Here is a 27510-nt window from a genome sequence, read left to right on the forward strand (position 1 = left end):
TTTCACTTTATACTCAGTAGTGCCTGTTGCAATAGTCACTCTCCTTGCTATCAACGCCGCACGTTGGCTGTGAGAATGCAACTCGCCCGTTGAAGATATCTTAACACCCATGATTGTGGCACAAAAGTTAATCACTTCTCGGGCATATGGTTCCGGCCCATACATTTGTTCTTCGGCCTTTCTGACCCCGATACCTTCGGATTGCAGGAGATCTTACGCGTCAGCTGAGTAGCAAGCCTTCAGCATCCATGGAACGTGGCGCCGTAGCAAGTTAGGGCATCTTCAACATGGTTCCGATGCTTACACGAGGTACCCTTTTCAATCGCGTGTGTCAAAATGTGGCGTCGAGAAAAGTCGCACACGCCAGCCTGTTCATTGCTGCCACGGACAGCACACGGACGGCATTGCAGTCGCATCTTGAAAATTTGCCCTACCGTACGCCGTTAAGCTGAGGAACAGCTGTTTCCTCCGCCAGAACGTAATCCCGCACCGCGCCCTTCCAATCACTGATTCTGATATCCTTGATCTTTACCACGATAACACGCACCTCTTCCCCGGCTATGAAGCACCCTCTGCCACCGTCCTCTGCCTGAACGCTGGGATTGAAGCTCTGACCCTCGTCAAAGGTGTTGTTCTCGAGATGTGCCTCGCGATAGAACTTTTCTTCGTCCGATCCATTATTCACCAGACTAGCAGTGCCGTTGATGGTGGCGCTGATGCTAGATACAGCAGCGGTGTTTAGGTTCAGGAGAAGCGAAGCAAGGCTAGAACGGTGCTCAGGGCCGGGACTGCCGCCGGACGGACGTCGGCCGGAAGTTGGTGGGCGGTGGGAAGACCCTACACGGACTCGTCAGTAAGCCAAGGCATCTTCCTTGATCTTTTTTTTTATTCATTTCTTTGTGAGGAGGGTGTATTTTACAGTCGTGAACTAGCAGAGAGACATTGGGATTTGAGAGAAGATTATGCGTCTTTCTGGAAGCGGGATTGGTGGTCATGACGATGACTGGGCCGGACGAGAAGTTGGATGACGGTATGTAGGTATAATTCATGAGGGAGACATTCGGGATGTTGTCGGTACATGTTGCGAGATGGAGCTGTTAGGCGATGGACAGTCGGCCCAGTCAGCACAACAGAGCTCTCGATAATACGCGGACAGAAGGTTGTCACGGAGTATAGGGAACAGTGCAAAGCTTACGAATCGGGCATTCTCTAGGCATTGAACAACCTCCTGAGGAAGCGTCGTGGTGACCTGTTTGTTTGTATCGCCGGCCGAAGCCTGGTAGTTGAGGGGGACTTGTTGTTCCATGTCGAATTCGGCGGTGTCTCGTGAGTTGGTGATATCATTCAGTTATCATGAGCTTCTCCCAACCAGCTCTCCCGGATCGGCTGGGCTAGAGGAAAGATGGGCAGACAGGGCCGTGTCTTACGCTGACTAATGCGGGGCAGGATCGCTCGGTATGGTAGGATGACGTAATTCACTTGCATCTATTCTGATCCTTATCTTATCAGTTATAACTGCTGAAGGCAGGCGTCACTGTCGCCTTTCAGCGGCTTTCTCGCAGCTACGGCTATTGTCGGCACGGCATCTCACAACAAGAGAGAGCGTGACAAGCCGAAAGCACAGCTCCTCGAGACCTCGGTTTAACGATTAGTTGCAGCTCTATACTTTTCTTCTCCATCATCCACTCCCTAATCGTTCTTCGACCTCGGTGTAAAGTCCCAATTGACTATTCTAGTGGACGACGATCTAACCCTTCGGCTTTATTCCAGACATCATGCGTTCAATGAAGGCGAAGCAACGGCTCGTCCGACCCCTCCCTCGTCTCCTCTCCACTGCCGCCGGTCAGTCCGTGCCGGCCTCGAGCCAAATCACCCCAATTACCTCTTTGTTGATCGCCAACCGCGGCGAGATTGCTCTGCGAATCCACAAGACTGCCAACAGGCTGGGCATCAGGACGACAACTCTATACACAGACCCCGACAGCGCCAGCCAGCATGCCGCGTGTTCCCCACACTCCCTAGCGTTGGGAGACGCGAGAGCCTACCTCGACGGTGAGCGCATCATCTTGCTGGCCAAGAAGCACGGAATCCAGGCCCTTCACCCTGGATATGGCTTCCTATCCGAGAACTCCAAATTCGCCGAGAGGTGCGAGAAGGAGGGCATCGTCTTTGTGGGACCGCCAGCGCAAGCCATGGCCGACATGGGTGACAAGGCACGAAGCAAGGAAATTATGACTGCTGCCGGGGTACCATGCGTGCCGGGATACCACGGCTCTGAGCAAGGGGAGGAGCAACTGCTGCAGCACGCCAAAAACATCAAGTTTCCTGTGCTCTTGAAGAGTGTCAAGGGAGGTGGTGGAAAGGGCATGCGCATCGTCATGATGGAGGACGAGTTCGCCGCCCAGCTCCGCAGTGCTCGTGCCGAAGCTCGCGCCTCATTCGGTGAGGGTGGGGAGGTGATGCTGGTGGAGAAGTACATCGTCCGGCCGCGCCACGTCGAGGTGCAGGTCTTCGCCGACAAGCTGGGCAACTGCGTGGCTCTCGGCGAGCGTGACTGCAGCATACAGAGGCGTCACCAGAAGATTCTTGAGGAGTCGCCGGCGCCGGACTTGGACGATGAGACACGCTTTGATCTCTGGGAGAAGGCGAGAAAGGCAGCCTTGGCCGTCAACTACGTTGGTGCCGGTACCGTCGAGTTCATCCTCGACAAGGACACCGGCGATTTCTACTTTATGGAGATGAACACTCGTCTGCAGGTCGAGCACCCCGTGAGCGAGATGGTGACGGGCACCGATTTGGTCGAGTGGCAGTTCCGCGTCGCCGCTGGTGAAAAGCTGCCATTGACCCAGGAAGAGATCGTGGATAACATCAAGCAACATGGAGCAGCCATCGAGGCCCGTATCTATGCCGAGAGCCCCGAGAAGGGATTCATGCCTGACTCGGGCAAGTTGATTCACCTTACCACGCCACACATTAACAAAGATATTCGCATCGACGCTGGATTTGTCCAAGGCGACACTGTCTCGGAGGCTTACGACGGCATGATTGCAAAGTTGATCGTTCGTGGTAAAGACAGAGAGACTGCCATTCGTAGGATGGAATTGGCCCTTCGGGACTATGAAGTTGTTGGCCTCAGCACCAACATTGAGTTCTTAAAGAGCCTGTGTCGGTCGCCCGCTTTCATCAAGGGAGACGTCGAGACGGGTTTCATCGATAAGTGGAAAGAGGAGCTTTTCAAGCCGCGACCCATCCACAGCGAAGTGTTCATACAGGCCGCTCTCGGTTCGCTGTCTCCTCAACTGGTCCATGATGCTCCTCACGGGGGCAGCCTGGGGTTCGGTGAGGCCAGCACGTTGAGCGAGCGTAAATTCGTCTTCAAGGTCCTTGACTCGTACAGTGAGAAAGAAGGAGAGGTGGTAGAGGTGAGTATCACACAAAAGTCTAGCCAGCTCTTTGATGCCCGCGTGACGAGAAATGGCGAGGAGACACATGAGATCAAAAATCTTGTCAGCAAATCCCTTGCAAACTCGTCGTCAACAAACTCGTTGACGACATTTTTCCCCAATGAGCGCCTCGCGTCTACAGTCGTCCAGAATACGCAGAACGAGCAAGATATGAAGATCGTAGTGTTCCAACACGGAATCAAGACAGAACTCTCTCTTCTGCCACCGAGTTGGTTCGAAAAGGCCCTTGGCTTGAGGGAGGCAACAGCGTCAGTGGTAGCGCCTATGCCATGCAAGATTCTGAAGAATGAAGTGGAAGAGGGACAGACAGTGGCTAAGGGAGCCCCATTGGTTGTGTGAGTACAAGCTGAAAATCGTAATTTTTGATAGATTGTGGTGCTAAGTGACTGACTTAAACATGCAGCATCGAGTCCATGAAGATGGAAACGGTCATTCGGTCACCACAAAACGGCGTAGTCAAGAAGCTAGCGCATAATGAAGGCGTAAGTCATCAGGCCTCTCTTGATTGATGTCTGTCACTAACAATATCACAGGATATCTGTAAGGCTGGAACTGTTTTGGTGCTATTTGAAGAGGAAGCTGGCGAGGAGTCATGAATTGAGGCCAGCAGATTTTGTATCCATGGGTGTTAAAGACATCGCACCCGTGTTCATCTATCGTATAGGTATAATTATGACGTCTAGAAGCATTTTATTTCGGCGATTCTGATCATACCAATACATTGCAAGTGTGAACTATTATTCTCATTTCATTCGTTAGCCATCTGTTCGAGGTACTCTCACAGCTTCTCCAACCTAGTATTGCAAGCCCTTCAAGCGACGCATGTATTCGAGTTACATATGTCCGCTTAAGTTAATTGTGTCTTTGAAGCAGGCAAAACTGGGCCCAAAGGAGACTTCAGACCTACCCCAAAACCCAGAGGCAGTACTCTTCATCGCGCAAGGTCGTAGCTCCTGGTGCTCTTGACGGTAGACTCCAGAAGCAGATGACCCATTATGAATGACTGCAAGGTCGCTTTGGACACGCGTTCTATGGGAAATATCCTATCGTGGTCGCCGACGACGAAATTTACAGCGAAATACCTTCTCCTTTCTCCTGCAGGTAGGCTGTAAAATGCGATGCCGTTGCACTGTGCTCTATCATCATCATTTTAGGTTGAACCTATGTGATGAACCGCAGCGTCTGATTACATTAGAGAAAAAGTAGTTAATTCTTCTAAGTCTAACTATAAGGAGAAAATTAGGTAGAAATAGTCCTCCTAAAGTGGGCCTGTTAGTTAGTATGCTACTCCTATAGAGCCTACTACTAGTTCTAGCTATATAAAGCTGTCCTAGCTTTATAATATACCCCCCTAGTTATAAATAAATATCTATAACTAGTTCCTAAAGTTAATATTTTTAATTATAAAAAGAAATTAAAGTAATTATTAGTTAATAAAGGCCTTATTAGGCTATACTTAGCTAATAAAGTAAATAACTTTATTATATAAAGGTTTTTTTAGTATTATATCTTATTACTTTTTTTTATTAACTACTTTTTTTATAGCGTTATTTTTACTTATTTAAGTAACTATAAGTTAATATCTTACTTATTAATAAATATCTTTAGATTTCTTACTAGCTAGCTTTTTTTTTTTAACTAATAAATTAATTAATAAAGTAAGTAAATATTCTAGCTTTATTATACGTTTAAAGTTATTTTTTATTTTATTTTTATAGTTATAAGCTTATTTCTAAGATAGCTAATAGAAGTAAAAAGCTAACTAAGAAATTATAAGTAAAAAGCTAACTAAAAATAGCCTTTAAAAAGGCTATAGTACTTGATAAGTATTTTAATATATAGCTTAAGTTATTTAGTATTAACTTTTTTACTATTTTTATAATTTACTTTATAGCTTATAATTTATTTTAGCTTATAAATCTTTAGTAACCTTAGTATAAACTACTTAGTAGCTATAGTTCTTTAACTCTTAATATACTTTTTTATTTATACTTATAGTTAGAAGTAATATCTAACTAGTATTTAGCTACTAAATTAATTACTAGTACTAGCTTAACTAATATAAATACGTTTAGTATAGTAATCTTTAGTTAAAGTATAACCTAGTCTATTAGTCTAGATAATAATCTACTTATAAATAAGTTAAAAAAAAGGAAAATAAGCCTCTCTCTTTAATTATTACTTTAAGTAAAACTTCTCTTATAGTTTATATTATAATTAAGGTATATAATAATATTTTTTAGTAAAAGAAGTTATATAGTAAGTACTAGACGTATTTTAATTAGGTAATTACTTTATTTCTAACTTATAAGTAGATCTTAAGCTATTAGCTACTACTTTTATTACTTTAGCTAATTTTTAAATAAAAATAGTTAATCTAAATAGCTTTAAGTTTATAAAAGGTTATTATACTACTAAAAAGAAAAGCCTAAAGTATTTTAAAAAAACACTTTAGAAATTATATTATTAAAGAACCTAGTTATTTAACACTATTTAAATACTTTATACTAACTAGACCTTAGTTAGTAATAGTAATTTACTTATTTTTTTATTTAATAATAAAGATATAAATAGTAATTTAAATAAGTTTAATAAGTTAGATATATAGCTTAGTCTTAAAAAAAAGTTTAATTCTTTTTTTAAGAAGAAAAGTATAAAATAAAAAAAGGCTTTAAAAAGTAGCCCTTACTAACTATAAAGATATTATATAGTTAATACTAATAGTAATCTAGTTCTTAAAAAAGGTCTATACTATAAGGTTATTTACTTTAGCTATCTTAAAAGTGTTATTTATAGCTTTTCTTAAAGTAAATATATTAATATAAATAAAAAAAGGTTATATAAGCGTTATATTAAGAATAATACGTCTTATATTACCTTTTTAAGTAAGATAGTTAAAACTACTAATAGTTTCATATATTATACTTATACTAAAGAGGTAAAAGCGTCTATAAGTTTATATAATCCTTACTTATTTTAACTTATAAAGCTAATAATTTATATAGTAACTTAAGTTTAAAAGTTAGTTCTTATATAATAGAATTATAAAAATAAATATACTTTATAAAAAGTAAAAAGTAAAGCTAAAGTTAGCTAGTATAGTTACTACTATTAACCTTACTAGCTATAGTCTATATAATCTAAGTATTTACTTATTTAGTTATAAAGGTTTTACTTTTATATAAAAAGTTAAATATAAGTAGAATTAGGCTTTACTTAAGAAGTAAAAGGTTAGTTAGAAGGCTAGTCCTATATATACTACTTAAAAAATTACTTTTAAGTTATTTTTTAGTACTACTTATAATAAGAATACTAGTTTTATTTTAGGCTTTAAGGCCTTTTTTAACTTATTTAAGAAAGCTATTTATAATGAATACTAGTAGTTTTTTAGATTATTAATTATAATATAGAATTAGCGTCTTAGTTTATATAAGAAAAGTTTTAAGGTTTAGTTTTATAAATAGAAAAGGTTCTTATTTTAGACTATTAGGATTCTTTTTAAGAAAAGATTTTATTTTATTTAGCTAGATTAAGCTAAGTTTTTAGATATAAAATTAACTTTTTAGATTTATCTTACTAGTTAGTTTATTTATTTTAAGATAATATTATATATATTAGCTAGGTTAAGTAAAAAATAAAAGTGTTTAAACTTTATATATAAGAGATTTTTTATAAGTCTATTAGCTAGTATTTTACTTATAGCTATATATATAATATTAAAGCTTTTTTTAGTAAACTCTTATTTTAACTATATATTCTAGATACTTATATATTATAGTCTTATTATAAGCTGTTTTCTTTATTAAATAACTAATTAAATAGTTTACTAGTTATTATAGTATATTTACTATATATCTCTTATAGCTAGTTAGAAGTCTTAAAATAATTATTTAAGTGCTATTACTTTTTTTACTATCGATTTAAGATTAAGAAGTTCTACTTTAGTAGTAAATATAGTTATAGTTACTTAGTAAGTAGCTTTCTACTAGATTACGCCTCTAAAAAGTAAGAAAATATAACCTTATAAAGATTTTCTTAACTTTTTATTATTTATAAATAAGGCGTTACTAGTTATTAAAAAGGCTATTTTACTTTTTACGTCTTTAAAGCTAATTATAAGGTAGTATATTAAATATAAATAGTAAATTACTTAGTTTACTATTACTATATACTATTTTAATAGGTTTATTAGGTATTATAAAAGTACTAAATATATAAATATAATATTAGGCTAGATTATTATTACTATAAAGAGGATAAAGCTAATTTTTATTTAGTACTTATAGACTTATTCCTTTATTACTTATCCTTAATTCTTCTTAAAGGTTATTATTAGTAAAGGAGTTAAGGAGAAAATACCTTCTATAAGGTTAAATTATTTTATAACCTTTTTAATATATAAGTTATGAACTAAGTAGAGTTTCTTTACTTAGTAGTCCCTAATAATTTAAATCCTAAGGTAATATTTAGCTAGTCCTTAATTCTTTATCTTATATAACTTCTTTAAGGACTTAATAATTTATTCTCTTATAGCTTTATTATCTTAGTAGTAAAGTATAAAAATATTATTAATATAAAAAATAATAAAGATTTTTTAGTTATAATTAGTAAAAAGATATAGGTCCTTATTTATAGGTTAAAGATTAAGACTTTTTAGCTTTACTAAGAATTCCTTATACTAAAGTAGTAGTATATTATATAGTTTATATAAAGTATATATAAGTTAGACTAGTTTACTTAGTATTTAGAAACTATCTAGTAAATAATATATTACTACCTCTTTACTTAGCTTAGTGTTAAGAAATATATTAACTATATTAAGTTATCTAATTTTTAAGTTAAATTATACTATAATTACTATTATAATATAAAAAGTCCTTATAGCTAGTATTACTATATAAGTTTATTAAAGTAGGTTTTCTAGCTATAAGTTACCTTAAATATAAATTCTTACTTTATAATATTTAAGGAAACTATCTTTATTTACTTTATAAGTAAACACCTACTTAAGTAGTAACGCCCTTATTTTTATCTCTATAGCCTAAATAACCCTTTAGATCCCTTTTTTTATTAGTTTCTTAATTTCTACTAAATAAGCCTTTTTAAATAGCTTTTTTAGGTTTAAAGGTAATTTCTAAATATCCTTATAGCTTTTTAGTAGTTCTAGTAGTTTAAAAACCTAGTATTTTTTACTTAGTCTTTAGGATATTTTTATATATATAACGTATATAATAAGCAAGCGCGCTAGACAAGTAAGCACGCTACCTAATTACAGCTACCTTATAAATATAACTAAGAAGTAACTATAAAATAATAAAATTAATTTAAACTACTTAGAATCCTGTTCTTTAGATATTTCTTTATTAAACTAGCACGTTTACGTATTATATCTAGCGTTCTTATAGGTGCTACACTGCTGTTTACCTGTTTCTATCCTTAATCTATAACTACTACTTTAATACGTTTCCTCCTTAATCTAGGTTGTTACCTCTCTCTATAACTAAATATCCTATGTATTAGCTACACTAAGACTCCCTCCTTACTTTAGATAAGTTTTTTTTACCTTTCTATATTAGTTAAGTAGGTTATTTTTCTTATAAAAGGTTTTAACCTTAGCCTTTAATAAAGTATTCTTATATATAATTCCTAATGCTCCTTTAAGAATATACTTAGTAGCTAGTAATCTATATATTAGGGAGCTGTCTAGATAATTAATAAAGTAATCCTTAATAAGAGTTCCTTAAGAAGATATCTTTATTACGTTATATAGTGTCTAGGAAGTCTAAGCTAGTAGTGTTATTAGAAGGGATCCTAGAGGTGTTAGAGTGTGTAACTTAATATCTAGCTTTAATAGTACACTTTCTAGACTTAGAGGGACAAGCCCTACCCCTCTAAAGCCTCCTTAAATATTTACTTTTATAAGAGCTTACTTAAAGGCGTTATAAAATACTAAAAAGAAGTTATTTTTTATAATATAGGTATTACCTTATTATATCTTATCCTTAATTTCTTAACTATACGCTAGCTTTAAAGGCCTAAAACACCTAATATCTAAAGGCTAAAGTAAATAAGATAAATAAGGTAGTATATAAAAAGTAATAATATTATTTTCCTTATAATATAGCTTAAAGTCTATAGAATAGTAACTTTTATACTTATTAATAATAAAAAAGTAATATTTCTTTTTTATATATAACTTTAAATATTAATTAAAGTGCTAGAGCTAATCTAGGCCTCTTTTATTTATTATTTATCTGTTTTTAGATATTATAATAACCTAGTTAGGTAGGAGACTAGATTCTATATACTATATAGAGAGAAGATTTTTACCTTTAATAATAATATATAGTAGGACGCTATAACTAGACAAACTAATAGCCTAAATAACTATAACCTATTCTTAATTTCTAGGCTACACTATTTTTATATTTAAACGTCTTTTAGAGCTTATAATAACTATTCTAGATATAATCTAGCTTATTATAAAGCTAGTTTTATTAAAGTTATAGATATTAGACTTTATAATACTATATTTTATAATTATATTTACTATAAGGTAAAACTATACGTTTATTACGTCTAGATCTTTATATTAAGCCCTCTTATAGTTATACTTATAAAAAAAACGCGTTTAAAGCTCTAGTGTTTATTTAATAAAGTTTAAGGCCTAGCGCTTACTAACTAGAGGCGCGTTACAGTTAGTAAGTAGTTAATTAGCTATTTCTTTAACACTACTAAGGTAGAGAGGAAATAATTAGGAATCTAGGTTAAGAATAAACTTAACTAGCTTCCTCTCTTTAAGTTCTATTAAATTCTATAAGTTAGGCATAATATTACGTTATAATAGTGTACCCTTTAATTAACATGTTACTAAATTACAACTAACGTTATATATCTTTACTATAGCTTAAATACTAAGTTTTAGATCTTTTTTATACGCTTAGACAGCTAGCTATACCTAGGCTTTATTATAAGTTAATTTTATTATTGTTAGTGGAGGAATAAAAGGGAAAGGTTAGACAGTTAGATAGTTATAGTTTAGTGGCGCGCTCGCTTGTCTAGCGCGCTTGCTTATTATATACATTAGCTTCTTAGATTAAGCCTATAATTATAGTATATAAGGTTTTATATTTATAGTTTAACTTATCTATTACTTTTTATTAATTAAGTAAAAAAGTCTTAAAAAAATTATTTTATTTTTACTTTATAAAGTAGATTTTCTATTATAGTTTATATAATAAAAGTAGTATATTATAAGCTAGTCTTATTTTATTTAGATTCTTATCTTTAATAATACCTCTGTTTTTATTATTTATAAAGAAGTTAATAAGTCTTTTATTATAATTTTATAATAATTCTTCTTTTTCTTTAGAGGTCTTAAGTAGTAATCTCCTAGTTTAGTAGCTTATTCTTACTAGTAGGGTTTAGCTTATTACTATTATAGGACAAGGTGGTAAGTGCCTGTAGTTAGGAGACAGATAGATAGTAGGGACTAGATACCTAACATATATATAACACGTTACGTATGCCCTAGGTATATATCCTTTTAGTAGGTAACCCTTTATAGATAAAGGGTTAACTATAAATACACTTACTATTTATTACCTATCTTGTCTTATATTATCTATTTAGTTCCTTATTATTATTTATCTTACTTTACTACTCTACTATTACGCTTTGCCTTTATATTATATCACTTTATAACACTACTACAGCCTAGCTTTATCTTATTAGAACTATAATAGCTACTAGGAAGGCTATATTAAGTAGTAGTATAACTATCTTAATCTACACTATTTTATTACTTTTACTATATTTATTATTTTTATTATTTTTACTAAGTTTTTTTTTACTACTACGTAGTAAAGAAATATATATACCTTAATAAAAGTAAAGGGCTTAGAGATATAGTATGCTAAGAACGCTTTAACCTAGATAAATCTCTAAGCTTAGGTAATTCTATACGTAGCTTTAGGAAAACCTAACCTATAAGATCACTTAGTAGCTACCCTAAAGCCTTTATAATAATATATAATCCCTTATAACTATAGAATTTAATAAGGACATACTATACTACTCTAGTAATAACTAGTAATAAGGCTTTTAGTTAGATATTAGCTAGGCTAATAACCCCTTTTAGATTAAAAGCACCCTCTATATAGTAAAAAGGATTATTAGAGATATAAGAATTAACTTACTGCTTTTATTAAGACTATATAGTAAGGTAGAGGACATCTAACTATTTTATAGTAACTTATAAAGCTCTTAGTTATCTAAAAACCTAGTTATACTAAAAAAGAACCTAACTAAGTAGATACTACTTACCCCTTAAAAAAGCCTTCCTAATAACTACCCTTAAATAAAGATATTATAATAGGTAACACACCTAGATAAAAAAGAAGTATCCCTTTAGACTTATTATCCTTAAGGTAAGTAGAAGCTACTATAATAATATAGTCTAAGTTAAAAGGTAAAAAATAAGAAATTATAAGCCTATTAGGCTATAACACTATCTTACTAGTAGGCCTACCTAGACTATAGTTTTTTACTATACTAAGCTAATTCCTAGATAGTATAGGTTACTATACCTAAGGCTAATAAGAATAAGATATATACTTACCCTTAGGGCAGACGTAATACTTACTACCTCTAGCCTAGGGTTAAGTAAAGAATATAATTCCTCTAAGTTAGTACCTTAGTAAGGAGGCTAGCGCTATAACTATAGCTACCTAATTAGTAAAGTTAGAGTTAGTAGTAAGATAATTATAAGAACACTAAGACCTAATAAGCGCAGCCTAGTTATAAAATAACCCTAGCTAGTAGGGGTAGTAAAAAAGCCTATAGTTAACTATAGCTATACTACTTTTACTAGTATTAAATATAAAAAAGCTTATAGTAGCTTTTCTTTATACTATAACTACTTAAATATAAGTAGTAGTAGTATTAGTAACTACTATAGCTACCTTAGGTTATTCCTTAGCCTAGCTATAGACACTATTTACTATAGGAATCTTCTAGCCTAATACTAACACTAAGAGGTACTTACTAGACCTTATCTTTTATAACTACCTTATAACGTATTACTATAATATAGAGCTCTAGATCTAGGTAGTTAAGGTAACTTATAGAGATCTTTTATCTCTATAGCGTTTTTATTAGATAATTAACTAGCACCTTTATAGATAAGTATAAAACTAGTAAGAATTCTAACTTACTAAAGTAAAGTAAAATATCTTTAAGTAAGAAGGTTAGCTAGTAATCTTAAGGTAATTTAGGCACTATTTTAGACTAACCCCTATTAAAGTAAAAAAGTAGTTCTATAAAAATTACTTTACTACTAATAAAATTAATAAGTAGTATAATATTTATACTTTTACCTAATCCTACTTTAAGTATACTAAGGCGTAAGGTAACTAGACCTAACGCTAATAGCTAATAAGGTTCTATAATAGCCTTACACTATAACTATAGTAATTCCTCTATAAGCCTAAGGACTATAACTCCTTAGATAAGTATATTACTCTAGCTAAGGAAAAACGCTAAGCCCTTTAGGACGCTACCTTACTATTATAAAGCACCCTTACGTACGCTAATAACGTAAGTACCTAAAGTAGTATAGATAATAATATAGCGCTATAAGGAAGTATATTAGAACAGCTAGAAAACTACTACCCCTAATATAAGGACCCCCTAAAGACTAATAAAGAAGATATAGCTCTATAGGGATTTAATAATAATAACTAGTAATAATAAGATAACTACTAGTATAGAGGAAACTTTTAGGGAAACGCTTAAGGAAACTATAAAAAATACTAACCTTATAGTAACTATAAGTATAAATACTATTAGGCTAATCTAGAGCGTAAAGCGTAAGACTAGTAACCTTAGTAAGGTCCTTAATAAGAAAGTAAATAATAGTAGTAAGTAAAGTATATATAAAAAATAGAAAGTAAGAATAAAGTATAATTTATCTAGAAGTATAATAAGGATATAAATATTAAGATTAATAAACTTATTAATAAAAGGTATATCCTTAAGACTACTAAGGAGTTCTTACTAATAATAACTAATACTATAAACTTTATTACGCTACTACTTACTAAGATTACTACAGCCCTAGCAGACTATAAGAAGATCCCTAAGACCTTTAAAGAGGTCACCTTACGCTAGAATAAGATTAAGGAGTACCTTATAGAGGTAGTTAAAAGTAATAAAGGCGTAAGGTAATTACTAACGCTAAGTAAGGCTATAACTCCTATAACACTAGACTCCTCTAAAGAAGCACTATATAATAGTAATATAGTAAACTTTACTTTCTAGATAAGGGAGGTAATTAAAGCTATTATAAAGCCTAATAAAAAAAGAAACTAGTATAAACGTACCTACCTATAGGTAAAGATCTAGGTAAATAAGAACTTAGAGGAAAACGCTATATACCTAGATATAGGTACGTCTATTATTCTAGTAAATTATAAGTAGGTAAAGAAATTTATAAGAAACCTATAATTCTCTATAGTAGAACTATAAAAAGTAAAGGTAATAGGATTATTATTTACCTTTATAAAGAATATTACTTTTAATATATACTTTAATAAAGTAGTAAAAGGCACTAAGATAAAGGTCTATACTATAATTACTACTAGAGTAGTTAAGAAGCTTCTAGCTTAACTATTACTAAGCACCCTATTTTATAATAACTATAAAGTAGTTATAGACTTTAATAAGAAATAGGTAAAACTCTACTTTACTTATAATATAATAATACTAGTAATAGTAAAGAGCTATTTCCTTATAACGTAAAGAATTATAATATAATTTACTATAATAATCTAGCTAAAGTTAATATACTACCTCTTAGTTAACTTTATTAACCTCCCTAATAAACGTAATAATAATAGGAAGCTATATAAATACTATATATTCTTAATAAATATTTACGTCTTAGATATAATACTAGATTTATTATCTACTAAAGTAGTACTAGTCTATAATAATATAAATATACCTATTATTATTAAGAAAGGCACTAAGGTTATATAAATCTTACTAGTCCTAGGGGAAGAAAGCGCGTAGGCTATTAATAAAGGGACACTAGATACTATTACTAAGAGTAACCTTATTAACTTTATTAACGTTACTAATAACTTCCTTAATATAAAAGGGGAGTTTACTATAGGGGCTAAAGAAGAGGAAGAACTACTAAATATCCCTATACTACTATAAAAGATACTAAGATATAGTATATTAAAGCTAGATAAACACCTTATAATTATTAACTACTATAGTATAGAGATCTATACTAATAACCTTAAGTTTACTAAAAAACTTAGAGAGCTCTTAAATAAGTATAATATTTACTATAACTATAGGTTAATACTTATACTAAATAAGGATAAGATATAAATTAAGCTTCTAGATAAATAGTAAAACTAGAAGCAGAACGTCTAAGTATTCCCCTTTAGCCTTAAGGATATAAAGCTTATTAACAGCTAGAATAATAAGTAATATAAAATTAGTAAGATAAGCTAGTAATAACGCCTTATAGCACTTACTTATCCTCTTTTTATTATATAGAAATATAAAGAGGATAAGACAAAACATAAGGGGTATATAGTAGTTAATATAAGGCTACTTAACAAATAGGCTACACCTAACGTATACCCTCTACTAGACTAAGAAGATATTATATAATCCCTTTAAGGTAAAAAGAGGGTAATAGTCTTTAATACGTTAGTGTTCTTTTACTAGCTTAGTATATACTTACTATATTAGGATTATATAGTAATAATTAGCCTGTAAGGGCTTAAGTACTCTAACGTAGTGTTAATAGGCTTTAAAAACTCCCTAGCCTACGCCTAGCGCTTTATAAATTAGATCTTCTTTAAATATTAACACTTTATTAGGGTATATATTAATAATATTATAATTTTTAGTAACTTAGATAAAAAACACCTCTAGCACTTAGAGATAGTCCTAAAGATCCTTAATAAGTACTATATATATATTAGAGTATAGAAATCTTTTACTAGTTTTCTTTTAGTAAAGCTTCTTAGCTATGTTATAGATAGTAATAGTATCTATAAGATAAATAATTATATCTAAGCCTTTAAATAACTTATTTTCCCTTATAGCCTCTAGGACCTTAAAATATACCTTAGGATAAGTAGATAGTTATATATAAGAATTCCCTAGTTTAATGTAATTACTAAGCCTCTTTACTATAAAAAGATAAAACTTACTAAGTAACTATAAAAGAATAACGTACTAAAACTTAGTATAACGTGTTAGTATAAAGTAAAGATTATAGTAAAAGAGATATTTAACCCTACGCCTAAGGAGCTTAACGTATAGAAATTACTATAAGAGAAACTTTATAAATAAGTAATAATATATTACTATAACCTTAAGAAACTACTTTTCTTTAAAATTAACGCCTATATTAGTAGTTTTAGGCTTATAGTTTTTTAACTAGATTATAACTAGGATAGTAAGAAAATACCTAGTATTAATATAGAAAATAAATATATTAAGCTAATCCTATTTCTTTTATAAACTATAACCTAGGTAGAAAAACGTTTTAGTGCTACTAAGGCTAAAGTTATAGCTATTATATAGGCTATAAAGAAACTCTAGAAGCTTATATAGTCTAATAGGCATAAGGTTAATATCCTTACTAATTATATAGTAGCAAAAGGAATTATTACTTATATATTACTAAGGATAATAGACCTTAATAAGGCTAACCTCTACCTTACTAACGTAGTAAACTACCTCTTCTAGTTTTACCTATATATCTTTTATATCTCTAGTAAGCTTAACGTAGTGCTAGATATACTCTCCTACCTACTAGTTATATAACCTAACCTATTAGAATATTTCCTATAGAAAAATAAGCTTACTAATATTAATAATAATAAAGGAGAGGATATAGTAGTAATAGTATAGTATATAGGTAATAAGCCCCTAAACCTTAGGACAGCTACTACTATAATAGTATAAATTAATAATAACTTTATAAGGAGTATACAAAGTGCTACTAAGGTAATAAGAAATTTAGGAAGTTAAAAGCCTAGATTAAGCACTTATATAAAAGTAACTAAGAATTTATAACCCTAGATAAGGCTAAAAGAGAATAATAACTACCTTATAAAAAAAGACATAGCTATAAGTACTACCCTTACCTTAGGTAATTAATAACAGAGGACTAATTTTTTATATTACGTCTAATAGTATGTATAGACTTTATATCCTAAAACCTATAATAAAAAGGATTTTTACTTTTACTTATAATAAGAAGTTTTACTTTAGGCGTAATAGAATACTTACTAAGTTATATAACTTTTATATCTCTAGTAAAGTAAAGCTAGTAAAGTTATATCTTACTTACTACCTAACTTACTAAAGTAACTAAATAAATTACTAGAAGACTATAAGATTACTTTAACTTATTATAACACCTAAAGTGCTTTACTATATAATCTCTATAGACTATATTATAAATATACCTAAGGTGCTAATATAAAATAGTTTCTAGGTACTACCTAACCTTACTATATTTAACTACCTCTATACTATAACCTATAAGTTTAGTAAGAAGACGTTACTAATCTTAGGACACACTAAGTATAAGGCTTACTACTAGGCCTAAGTACTTTAATAAACTCTTATAATATATAACTAGGGCCTACTAATAGCTATTATTAGTAATTATAATCCTAAATTTATATTAGCTATCTAAATAAGAATATTTAATACCCTAAAAGTAAAACTACTTATCTCTATAGCTTACTACCTCTAGACTAATAGTTAGAGTAAGAGGACTAACTAAATAGTTAAGATTACTATCTATTTTTATATATATACTAACCTAGATATACTATAGATTAATATACTTCTAGCACTATAACACTTACTTAATAACTTACTTATAGTTATAATAAGGTAGTTACTAAATAAACTAGTCCTTAGATTTTACCTATAAATAGTGCTAAAGCATGTTAGTACTAAGGGACTACTAATAAAGTCCCTAAATATACTATACTAGACTTACTAATCTAAAGCTCTAGCTTTAATTAATATAGTAAGATTAATATAAAAGAAGTAATATAACTATTACTATTACCTTATAGACTTTACTATTAGTAATAAGGTATTCCTCTAACTTAGTAAAGGCTACTTACTACCTAGTAAGCCTAAAAAGAAGTAGTCTCCTTAACGCGTAGGCCTTTTCTAGATTACCTATATAGTTAGGCCTAGGGCCTATAAACTTAACCTACTGCTATAATAAAGAGTACACTTAGTAGTGTTAACTATATAGCTATAAAAAGCACCTATAAGTAAAAATCCTTTTAGTAAGGAGTAGTAACTACTAGAACTAGTAAAAGTTAATAGTATAAAGGAGTATAAGGTTAAATAAGTTATAAGATAAAGAACTAACTAGAGGAAGAATTAGCTATTAGTTAAGTATTTTATTAAGTAGAAGGGGTACTTACTAGCAGATAATATATAGGAGCCTTATAAGAATCTTATACTAAACGCTAGTAACCTAGTAAAGGAATATAAAAAAGGTAACCCTATTAACTAGAGTTTAGAATATATAAAGAAATAAGGCTAAAAACTAGCCCTAGAGGAATTCCTCTAGAACCCCTTACTAATAATACCTAAATTATTATAATCTTTCCTAATAACGTAAGGTAATACTTAGCCTTATACTATTATTCTTAATAACACTTTTGTTTTCTAATCTTTTTTTTAATAAGAAGGAATAACACCTTTAATATACTAACACTCTCTTTTTATTAAATTATATAATAGTATAGTAAAAGAAGACCTAAATAACTACATGTTATTAATAGTTAAAAGAAATAGAAGGAGTAACTATCTAAAATAAGTAACTACACCTACCTTACTTATACCTATAGTTAATAGCTAGAGGATATTTTAACCTACCTACCTATAACTACTATTTTTCTATTTTTTTAACCTATCTAACTTATTACTTTTCTTTATAATCTACTACTACCTTTTATATTATAATTTACTTTTACTTTCTATAACGCTAGTAGTAGTTAAAGCTAATTATAAGTATAACGCGTAATCTTATAATTACACTATTAAGAAAACCTAAAGCTTTATAAGTAATTTTAACCTATATAAGGATATCCTTAACTAAGACACCTTTAACTTTAATAAATTTATTAATAAAGATATTAATAATAATAAGATATCTAAGTATATTAACTACCTTACCTAGGCTAGCGCTACTAGTAATTAGTAGCTAGTAGAGGAGTATAGTAGTAGCGCTATAAAACCTAGCTTTACCCCTATTAATCCCTTAGCCTAAGATAATAACTAACTAGACACTAGTATAAGTAGTATAAGTAAGAAAAGCTAAAATAATAAGGCTGCTATAAAGGACCCTAACTATAGTAATAAGGACGCTAGTAATATAGATTTTAACCTTAACTCTAATAATAATAAGGTAAGTAGTAAGAACTTTAAGGTGTTTAAAGTCCTAACTAAGAAAATTAAACTTCTAGATAATATATATAATAAAACTAAGGAGGCTAATAAATATATTTAGTAATAAAAAACAGTTAAGTAATAAGAGAAGCATAATAAGCTTTATAAATATATTAAGTAATACCTTAATATACTTAATTAAGATAGCGTGCTATTAACTAGATAAAATACTATTAGGAAGGCTAGAAATAAAATAGTAAAAAAGGTTACTATAGCAGCTAAAGTAAAAGCACCTACTGCTTTATATAAAAACACGTCTACTACTAAGAAGTTAATAATCCCTATTAAGGAAGAGGTAATTACACACCTTAATAAAGCCTTCTATAGTAGTAGTAACTAAATACTATATAAGGAGACTAAGGTCTAGGTCTAGTGCTTCTATATAAGCTAATAGAGCTCTAACGCTAAATAGTTATATACCTCCTTAACCTTAGATAAGTACTTCTAATAGCAGATTATAGCCCCTATAGACGTTATCCTTACTAATTATAAAGAAGGTAAACTATAGTCTAAAGAACTCCTTAGTTATATAGCGTTAATTAGCTTTATATTCTTATACTAACCTAAGTAAAGTAATTCTAAGGTTATAAGTATCCTCTTACTTATTTAGCGCCTAGACTATATCTTTATACTAGAAATTTAGTATACTTACTATATAGAGGGCTAATTACGCCTAATTAACTAGCTAGAAGACTAGGTTAGTAACCTTACTACTAAAGTTAATAAGTACACTAAGTTAATTTATAAGAATATAGAAAACACTACTACCTTAGTAATAGCTATTAATAAGGCTAAGGTAGCTATAGTAGTATAAGGTAATATTAATAAGGCTATTAAAAAAAGCTTATACACTAAGGCTAAAAAGATTTACTAGCAGGCAGCCTAAATTAATAACGTTAAGAAATAGATTAACACTATTAAAGATAAGGTTAAGAACCTTAACTATAAGGTAGATAATCTTAACGCCCTTAATAAGTTTAAGGCTAGGGATTTTAAGTAGTTATAAGATTAAGTTACCTTACTTATAGAGACACTCTGCCTCTAGCAGAAGACATATACTACTACCTAAAGCGTTATTAGTAATATAAGCTTAGGCAGTAAAAGTAATAAGTAACCTTACCTAGCAGAGGAACTTAGTAGCCCTATAGGCCTATAAGGAAAAAAGCGTTAGGCTAGGGCTATTAACCTAGGTAATAATAATAATAAGTAAATAGTAAGGTTAAAATATAGATAAATAACCCTAAGGCATAAGGCTATAATATAGAGGAGACAAGAAATAGTAAATATTACTTTCTTAATTAGCTCTTAAAGCATTTAGTAAAAGAAGATAAGGTCTTTTTAAGGGGGGGCACTTATTATAAGATAAGGTAGTAAGTGCCTGTAGTTAGGAGACAGATAGATAGTAGGGACTAGATACCTAATATACATATAACACGTTATATATACCTTAGGTATATATCCCTTTAGTAGGTAACCCTTTATAGACAAAAGGTTAACTATAAATACACCTACTATCTGTTACCTATTTTATCCTATATTATCTGTTTAGTTCCTTATTATTATTTATCTTACTTTACTACTCTACTGTTACGCTTTGCCTTTACACTATGTCACTTTATAACACTACTGCAGCCTAGCTTTATCTTGTTAGAACTGTAACGGCTGCTAGGAAGGCTATGTTAATTACCCCTTAAGCTAATATTACTTAGTGTATATAGTAAGGTTTAGTTACTTTTCTTAGGCTAGATAGCCTTTTTACTTTAAAAAGGGGCTAGTTTCTCTTTATATAATATACCTCTTAATTAGGTATAAAGTTATTATTAGTATAAATATAAATTATATTCTTAACTTATTCTTTAGGTAAAATTTATATTAAAGTGTTATTATAAATACTACTTTTATCTCTTAGAAAATTTACTAAAGATTAGCCTTTTATACTATTTTTACTTATAATAATAGGTTTAGTTACTAACTTTAGTTTAGGTATAGATTTTAGTAATAAAAGATTTCTTTTTAGTTATTATATTAGTAATTAAGGTTTTATAACCTTATTAGTTAGTATATCTACTTTAACTATTAATTTAAAAGGGGTTTCAATTAAGAGATCTATTAGATTAGTAACACCTAAAGCTTTAAGGACTATATTTAAGTTTATAAATAAGACTTTAAGCTTAATAATTTCTTATATAACTTTTAGTTTAATTATAAGCTTTAAGTCTTCTTATATATAGAACTTTATCTTATTAAAAGTTATATTCTAAGTAATAAAAACCTAATAAAGTAATAAAACCTAAATCCTATATAGGTTATATAAATTTAGTATATAACCTACTAAGTACCTAATATACCTTTAGAGAACTACTTTAAAAAGTCTTTTCTTAATACCTCTCTCTCTTTTATACTTAAGGGGATAAGTATAATAGCTATATATATAAAGCTAGCCTTAGTATAAGTATAAATCTTATATTATACTTATATTAAGGATTAGCTAGTACTATCTAAAGTATTAGTAATACTAGGCTTTTTTTACTTTAACTAGGGATTTCTAGTTATTATATTTCTTTAGGCTTATACTTATAATATATACTACTACTATAACTATTTTAGGCTATAGATTAGTTAGTAAGTTTACTTTAGATATTATTTTAATTAATTAGGTAATAATTTTTTAGCTAGCTCTTTTACCCCTCCTAACTAGTTCTTTAGTATAAAGTAGAGATAGTTTAATCTTTATCCTTAGTTCTTATATCTATTATTTATATAGTGTATAGCCTTATATCCTAATTACTACTTATTTAATATTCTATTTAACTTTATAAATTAATAGTCTTTTTTACTTTTATATCTATTATTTAAAAAGCCTAAGCACTTTAAAAACTTATTTATAAGTTTTATTTACTTTTAAGAAAGTAAATAGTTATCTTAAATACTTATCTTTTATAACTAGTATCTAGCTTATACTATTAGAGCTAATTAGGTAATTAAATAAGTCCTATAAGATTTAATAATAAGGTTAGATTACTTTTACCTTTAAAGTACGCCTTAAGATTACTTATAAAGTATAAGTTATAGTATAATATTTATATTTAATCTAGAAAAGAGTTTATATTTTTACTTTATAGATATTTAAAACTAGTTATTAAAGTATATTTAGTCTTAAATAGCTAGAATAAAGGTGCTATAGTATTATATTATTAGTCTTATTACCTTATATATTATATAATAGTTTATAGTAGTAAAAAGAAAAGTGTAAGGTAATAAGCACTTTAGTGCTACTATATAAAAATAAGTAAAAAAAATAAAAGTTATATTAAAAAAAGACTAAGTTAAATCTTTTAATAAGGTAATAAACTACCTTACTTTTATTAAATAACCTAAATCTAAGCGTATAATTAAGACTATAATACTAAATACCTACCTTATATAAATAGGTTTTTATAATAATATTAATATAAAAGTTCTTTATATAATAGATATTACTTAGTATAAGATTAATTAGTTCTTTAGTTCTAGCTAGAAGTCCTTTAATAATTCTTATTTTTTTCTTTATAACTAAGAATAAAGTAAAACCTACTCAGACTGTTTTATTTAGACCTATATTATAAACTAAAGAGGGCTTAAGAAGGCTTAGGTTATTAATAAGGTAAGTAGCTTTATAAGTATTAAAAATAGTGCTCTTTAAGAGTATATATAGGCTGTTATAACTATATAAGAAATAACTATATAAAATAACTAACGTATTATTTTATAGTTCTAGAAGAGAGGGGTTAATAGTAATATAATTTATTATAGTAGATCCTAAAGTAGGACTTATTTCTTTTAACTTTTTTTAATTTATATTTCTCTTCTTAAGTAGAAATCTTTTTAACTTTTTTTTAGTAAGTAGTTCTATTTAGTCTTTATTAATTAGTATATATAAGACTAACTACTATTTATCTTTCTTAAGTTATTTTTAGATTTTTACTAACTTTTTTAAGGTCTATTTAAAAGATATCTAGTAAGAAATACCTTATAGTATAAATTTAACCTAAAAATAGTTACTTAGTATTATTATTACTAGGACTTTATAAGGATATTTCTTTATATAAAGTATACTTAATTTATTATTTTTATTTACTTAGTTTAAAAGTATAATATAAACACCTATTATTTTTCTTTTTATTTTATTTATAGTTTCTTTATATATTAGTATACTAAATATAGCTTTATAAGTAATAAGTAAGTAATTTTCCTTATTATTTATTTCTTATTTAATAACTTATTCTAAAGTAGTTCTACTTTAGGTAAGTAAAAAGTAAGTAGAAATTACTTAAAGAAAAGTTTTTATTACTAAAATTCTTTAGACCTTAAGGATTTTATATTACTTTATATAAAGATAACACTTATACTAGTTTATATACTATAAGATAAAATTAATATTAGTATTAGCTTTAGCTAAAATTACTAAATATTTCTTTTAGACTATTATTATAGTTATTAAATTATTTAAAGCGTAGTGTTATTTTAAGACTTTTAGAAAAGCTCTTAAAGATAAGTTATTTTTATTATATATATTTAATAATAATCCCTTATTTAATAGCTTTATATAAGCTAAAGTTAAAAGTATAAGGTTAACTATAGCTTAGACCTAGACGTTAATTACCTTATAGGCTTATTCTTTTTTAATATAGCTACTAAGTTCTTTTTTTAAGTTAAAAAAGTAAAACGTAATTATATTTATAGTAGCTAGTATTACCTTTTAAGTCTTATTTTTTTTTTTTATTATATTCCTTAAGCTATTTATTAAAGGGTTAGAAGTTTAGTTAATTTATAATTTTAGCTTTAGATTTACTATTTAGGTTAATATATTTCTGAACTTTCTTACTTTTAGTATTATATTTAAAAGTAATAAACTATTTAAGCTAATTTTATTTTATAATAAGCTTTATAGACTTATTATAGTCTATTAATTTTTCTATTTTAAGAGATATTATATTTAAAAAAAAGAAAGTAATTTATAAAATAGTTAAGAATTATATAATTAGATTACTAAGTAATTATAATATTTAAAGGGCTTTTTATATAAAAGCTAGGCTTATAATTATAATAAACTATAGTATCTAATTATATTAGAGAAAAAGTAGTTAATTCTTTTAAGTCTAACTATAAGGAGAAAATTAGGTAGAAATAGTCCTCCTAAAGTGGGCCTGTTGGTTAGTATGCCACTCCTGTGGCGCCTACCACTAGTTCCAGCTACATAAAGCTGTCCCAGCTTCACGACAACCTACTTCTCAACAGGTCATAATAATACCTTGCTACACTTAACGATATATTTCCGTTGTCTCAAAGTTGAGAGAGTAAAGAGACTAAAGTAAAAACTTCTACTGCTTCAATCCATAGCGCCACAATATCGTCACACATGTCCGCGTCAGAAATTCTGTCTGAGGGTTGTGGCGCATCAGAGATGGCAAAGACGCCAGCTTGGTGAGCTCTCCAGGTTCACCTGATCTCCGCAGAGCCTAAGCAAAGTTTCAAGATACATACTCGATACGAGGTGGTGAAGGGAAAACACCTAAAGTAGGCGACCGTGGCGTGGTCCGCATGGAAGCTTCCGTTCCCATCTGGGGTGTGTGTCTATGAGTATATCAGATCACCAAATTGCTACAAAGGTAACTAAGACCGGCAGAACAGGATGCAAAATTAGAGTTACATGCGCACCGTCGAAGTACTTGGGTCTTTGACACCATTTCCTGGAAGGGGAACTCGATTAATCTCAAACCAGAATTAATACCTGGCAATATGCCTCGAAGGATGGGTCCGACTATCAGCAGATTGGCTTTCAACAATATGTTTTGTTGTTGAACTGTTATAATAGCTCCGCAAGCAAGGTGTAGGCTCTATGTCGGGTACGCATCACTTGAAAGCGAAAAGAAAGTGATGAAACTTGGTACTCTTGGTTCCCGCGCCACACACCTTTTTGGGGTTCGAGGTGTTGGTCTTGGGGACCTTGGAAGTGTTAGCATATGCCAAAGCATTGCTTTAGTCAACCTTGAGAGGAAATTTTATGGTGACGACAGCCATTATACTTTTGAGCTTAACGGGGTCCTACGTTTCCCCATGGGGTCCCTGCTCAAGGCCACCGGCACTGACTTGAGTGGACAGTATATCAATGGCCACATCCCATCACCTTCTTGTACACCATGAGCCACACAGAGTGGGCAATTACATTGATCGAGGTGATCCTTCAACTTCCCGACCTGGACCAGAGGCACCAGTTGCGTCTGGCAGATACGGGGCAATGTCAACATCTTCAATCAACAACCTAGAAGGGTAAGTAAACCGCCTCCCTTGCATATGCTATCTCAGCTAATGGATAATAATAGCTCCAAAGGCGACCAGATATCCTTCAACGCCGTCGAGGTCGTTCATAGGGATGCTTCTCATCTAGGTCCATCGTCTAGCAGCCAGACTGGTACAGGAGAGTAAGCTGCAAATTACTCGCCAACTTGTTTGATGAATTCATTGTCACTGACATTGTAAACTTATAGACTCGGGAACCCCTTGAGAGGAATTCCCAAAGACAAATTGATAACCGACGCCGAAGAGTTTGCCAACAAATATGGGTTGGAAGCAGACGCCGAGTACTTCAAGAAGGGAGCCCTGGCAGCCCAGAATCCGACAGCCTATAATGAAATACCTGAACTAACTGAGGACGACAAGTCTATTCTGGTGGAGGAAGTTGAGCACCGGTGGAGGCATCCCAAGGCACTCTACTTCACAATCGTCATGAACTCTATCAGCGCGGCAGTTCAGGGATGGGATCAAACAGGCTCTAACGGTGCCAACTTGTCTTACCCTCAGGTTTTCGGCATCTCGGACAAAGGGGAAGCTTGCCTCACTGCTGGAACCTGTGAAAGGAACTCATGGATCATCGGAGCAATTAACAGTGCGCCTTATATGGCCATCTGCATCATGTGCGTTATCACCAGGCAGTCTCATGGCTAGGTTTAGCTAACCGCGTAACCAAAGGGCCTGTTGGCTATCAGACCCCGTCAACAACTGGATGGGTCGTCGAGGCACCATCTTCATCGGCGCCATCTTTGGTCTTATCGGCCCAGTTGGCCAAGCTCTATGCCAAAGCTGGCCTCAAATTTTGGCCTGCAGAATATTTCTTGGGATGGGAATGGGTTTGATGGAGGTTACCGTTCCAGTCTTTTCGGCCGAAAACTCTCCTGCCAGCATCCGTGGTGCGCTTGTCATGTCTTGGCAACTATTTGTTGCCTTCGGCATCATGCTAGGTTTTACAGCAAATTTGGCCGTTGTCGATTTAGGGGACATCGCATGGAGGCTGCAACTAGGTTCCGCTATGATTCCTGCGGTCCCTCTTTTGATTGGAATTTACTTTACGCCAGAGTCACCACGATGGTTGCTGAAAAAAGGAAGATACGCGAAAGCTCATCGGTCCCTTCTCAGACTAAGAGGGCACCGTCTCCTCGCTGCCCGGGATTTGTATTACATACACTCACTGTTGGAGATGGAGAAAAGCATCATCGCAACAACGGGCTTTTCTAAGGGCAACTTCTTCACACGGTGCATCGAACTAGCTACAGTCTCGCGCAACCGACGCGCGGCTCAAGCGTCAGGTATCATCATGGCCGCTCAGCAGTTCTGCGGCGGTGGGTCATTCCCCAACATTCTATGAGGATATGTTTCTGGAGTGATAGACACTGACTATTTTCATAGTTAACCTAATGGCCTTTTACTCGTCTACCCTTTTCGAGCAAGCTGGAGCAAGTAACAAAGTTGCTCTCCTAGCTTCTTGGGGTTTTGGCATGGCCATGTTTGTTTTCGCGATCCCTGCACTATACACCATCGACATTTGGGGCAGAAGAACTCTATTACTCGCCACGTTTCCCAACATGAGTTGGACATTGCTTGGCGCTGGCATATCGTTCTTTATCCCACAAAGCAACCCAGCCCACCTGGGTCTGATCGCAATGTTCATCTACCTCTTTGCCTTCTTTTACGGTCCAGGAGAGGGCCCCTGCGCGTTTGTCTACTCATCCGAGGTCTTCCCCCTCTCTCATCGCGAAGTTGGAATGTCCTGGGCCGTGGCAACTAACAACTTTTGGGCCGTCATTGTTGGCCTGACAACTCCTCCTTTGATACAAACCCTAAAGCCACAGGGGTTGTTCAGCCTGTTCGCGGGGCTGAACATCGTGTGCCTGGTCGCCATATTTCTCTTCCTCCCGGAGACCAAACAGCGCTCTCTCGAGGAGCTGGATGAAGTCTTCTCGGTCCCGACGCGACGGCACGCCTCTTTTCAACTGAAGGAGGTTTTGCCCTGGTGGTTCAACCGGTACATCTTAAGGGGAAATAACGAGCGTCCTCCACAGCTGTATAGTTTTGAGATGGTTGAGAACGTGGAGGCTGGGTCTAGATAACTGCAGGCTGCAAATTTCTCCCAGGTTCGAAGGTGGCAGCGCTTGCCAGTCCTCACTCAAGTCATCTGAATGATACTACCTCTATATCTATTGCCAGCACA

The 27510-nt window shown here is 31.8% G+C and overlaps 3 protein-coding genes across 3 annotated transcripts; 2 read left to right on the forward strand and 1 right to left on the reverse strand.

Moving 5' to 3' along the window:
- Nucleotides 1–430: 430 nt before the first annotated feature.
- Nucleotides 431–1306, reverse strand: GLRG_07552 (pyridoxamine 5'-phosphate oxidase; the record flags this gene model as incomplete). The annotated part of the gene is made up of 3 exons (XM_008098367.1): nucleotides 431–837; nucleotides 920–1094; nucleotides 1196–1306. 3 exons carry the CDS (start codon nucleotides 1304–1306, stop codon nucleotides 431–433), a joined length of 693 nt encoding a protein of 230 aa, XP_008096558.1.
- A 469-nt stretch (nucleotides 1307–1775) lies between these two features.
- GLRG_07553 (carbamoyl-phosphate synthase subunit L) lies at nucleotides 1776–4060 on the forward strand (the record flags this gene model as incomplete). The annotated part of the gene is made up of 3 exons (XM_008098368.1): nucleotides 1776–3799; nucleotides 3868–3946; nucleotides 3998–4060. The coding sequence occupies 3 exons, from the start codon at nucleotides 1776–1778 to the stop codon at nucleotides 4058–4060; spliced, it is 2166 nt and encodes a 721-aa protein (XP_008096559.1).
- A 21203-nt stretch (nucleotides 4061–25263) lies between these two features.
- On the forward strand, nucleotides 25264–27409 carry GLRG_07554 (uncharacterized protein; the record flags this gene model as incomplete). Its single annotated transcript, XM_008098369.1, has 5 exons — nucleotides 25264–25295; nucleotides 25349–25447; nucleotides 25514–25939; nucleotides 25995–26641; nucleotides 26709–27409. The coding sequence occupies 5 exons, from the start codon at nucleotides 25264–25266 to the stop codon at nucleotides 27407–27409; spliced, it is 1905 nt and encodes a 634-aa protein (XP_008096560.1).
- Nucleotides 27410–27510: the final 101 nt, after the last annotated feature.

This window comes from Colletotrichum graminicola (assembly GCF_000149035.1).
Source record: "Colletotrichum graminicola M1.001 genomic scaffold supercont1.33, whole genome shotgun sequence".
Lineage (NCBI taxonomy): Eukaryota > Fungi > Ascomycota > Sordariomycetes > Glomerellales > Glomerellaceae > Colletotrichum > Colletotrichum graminicola.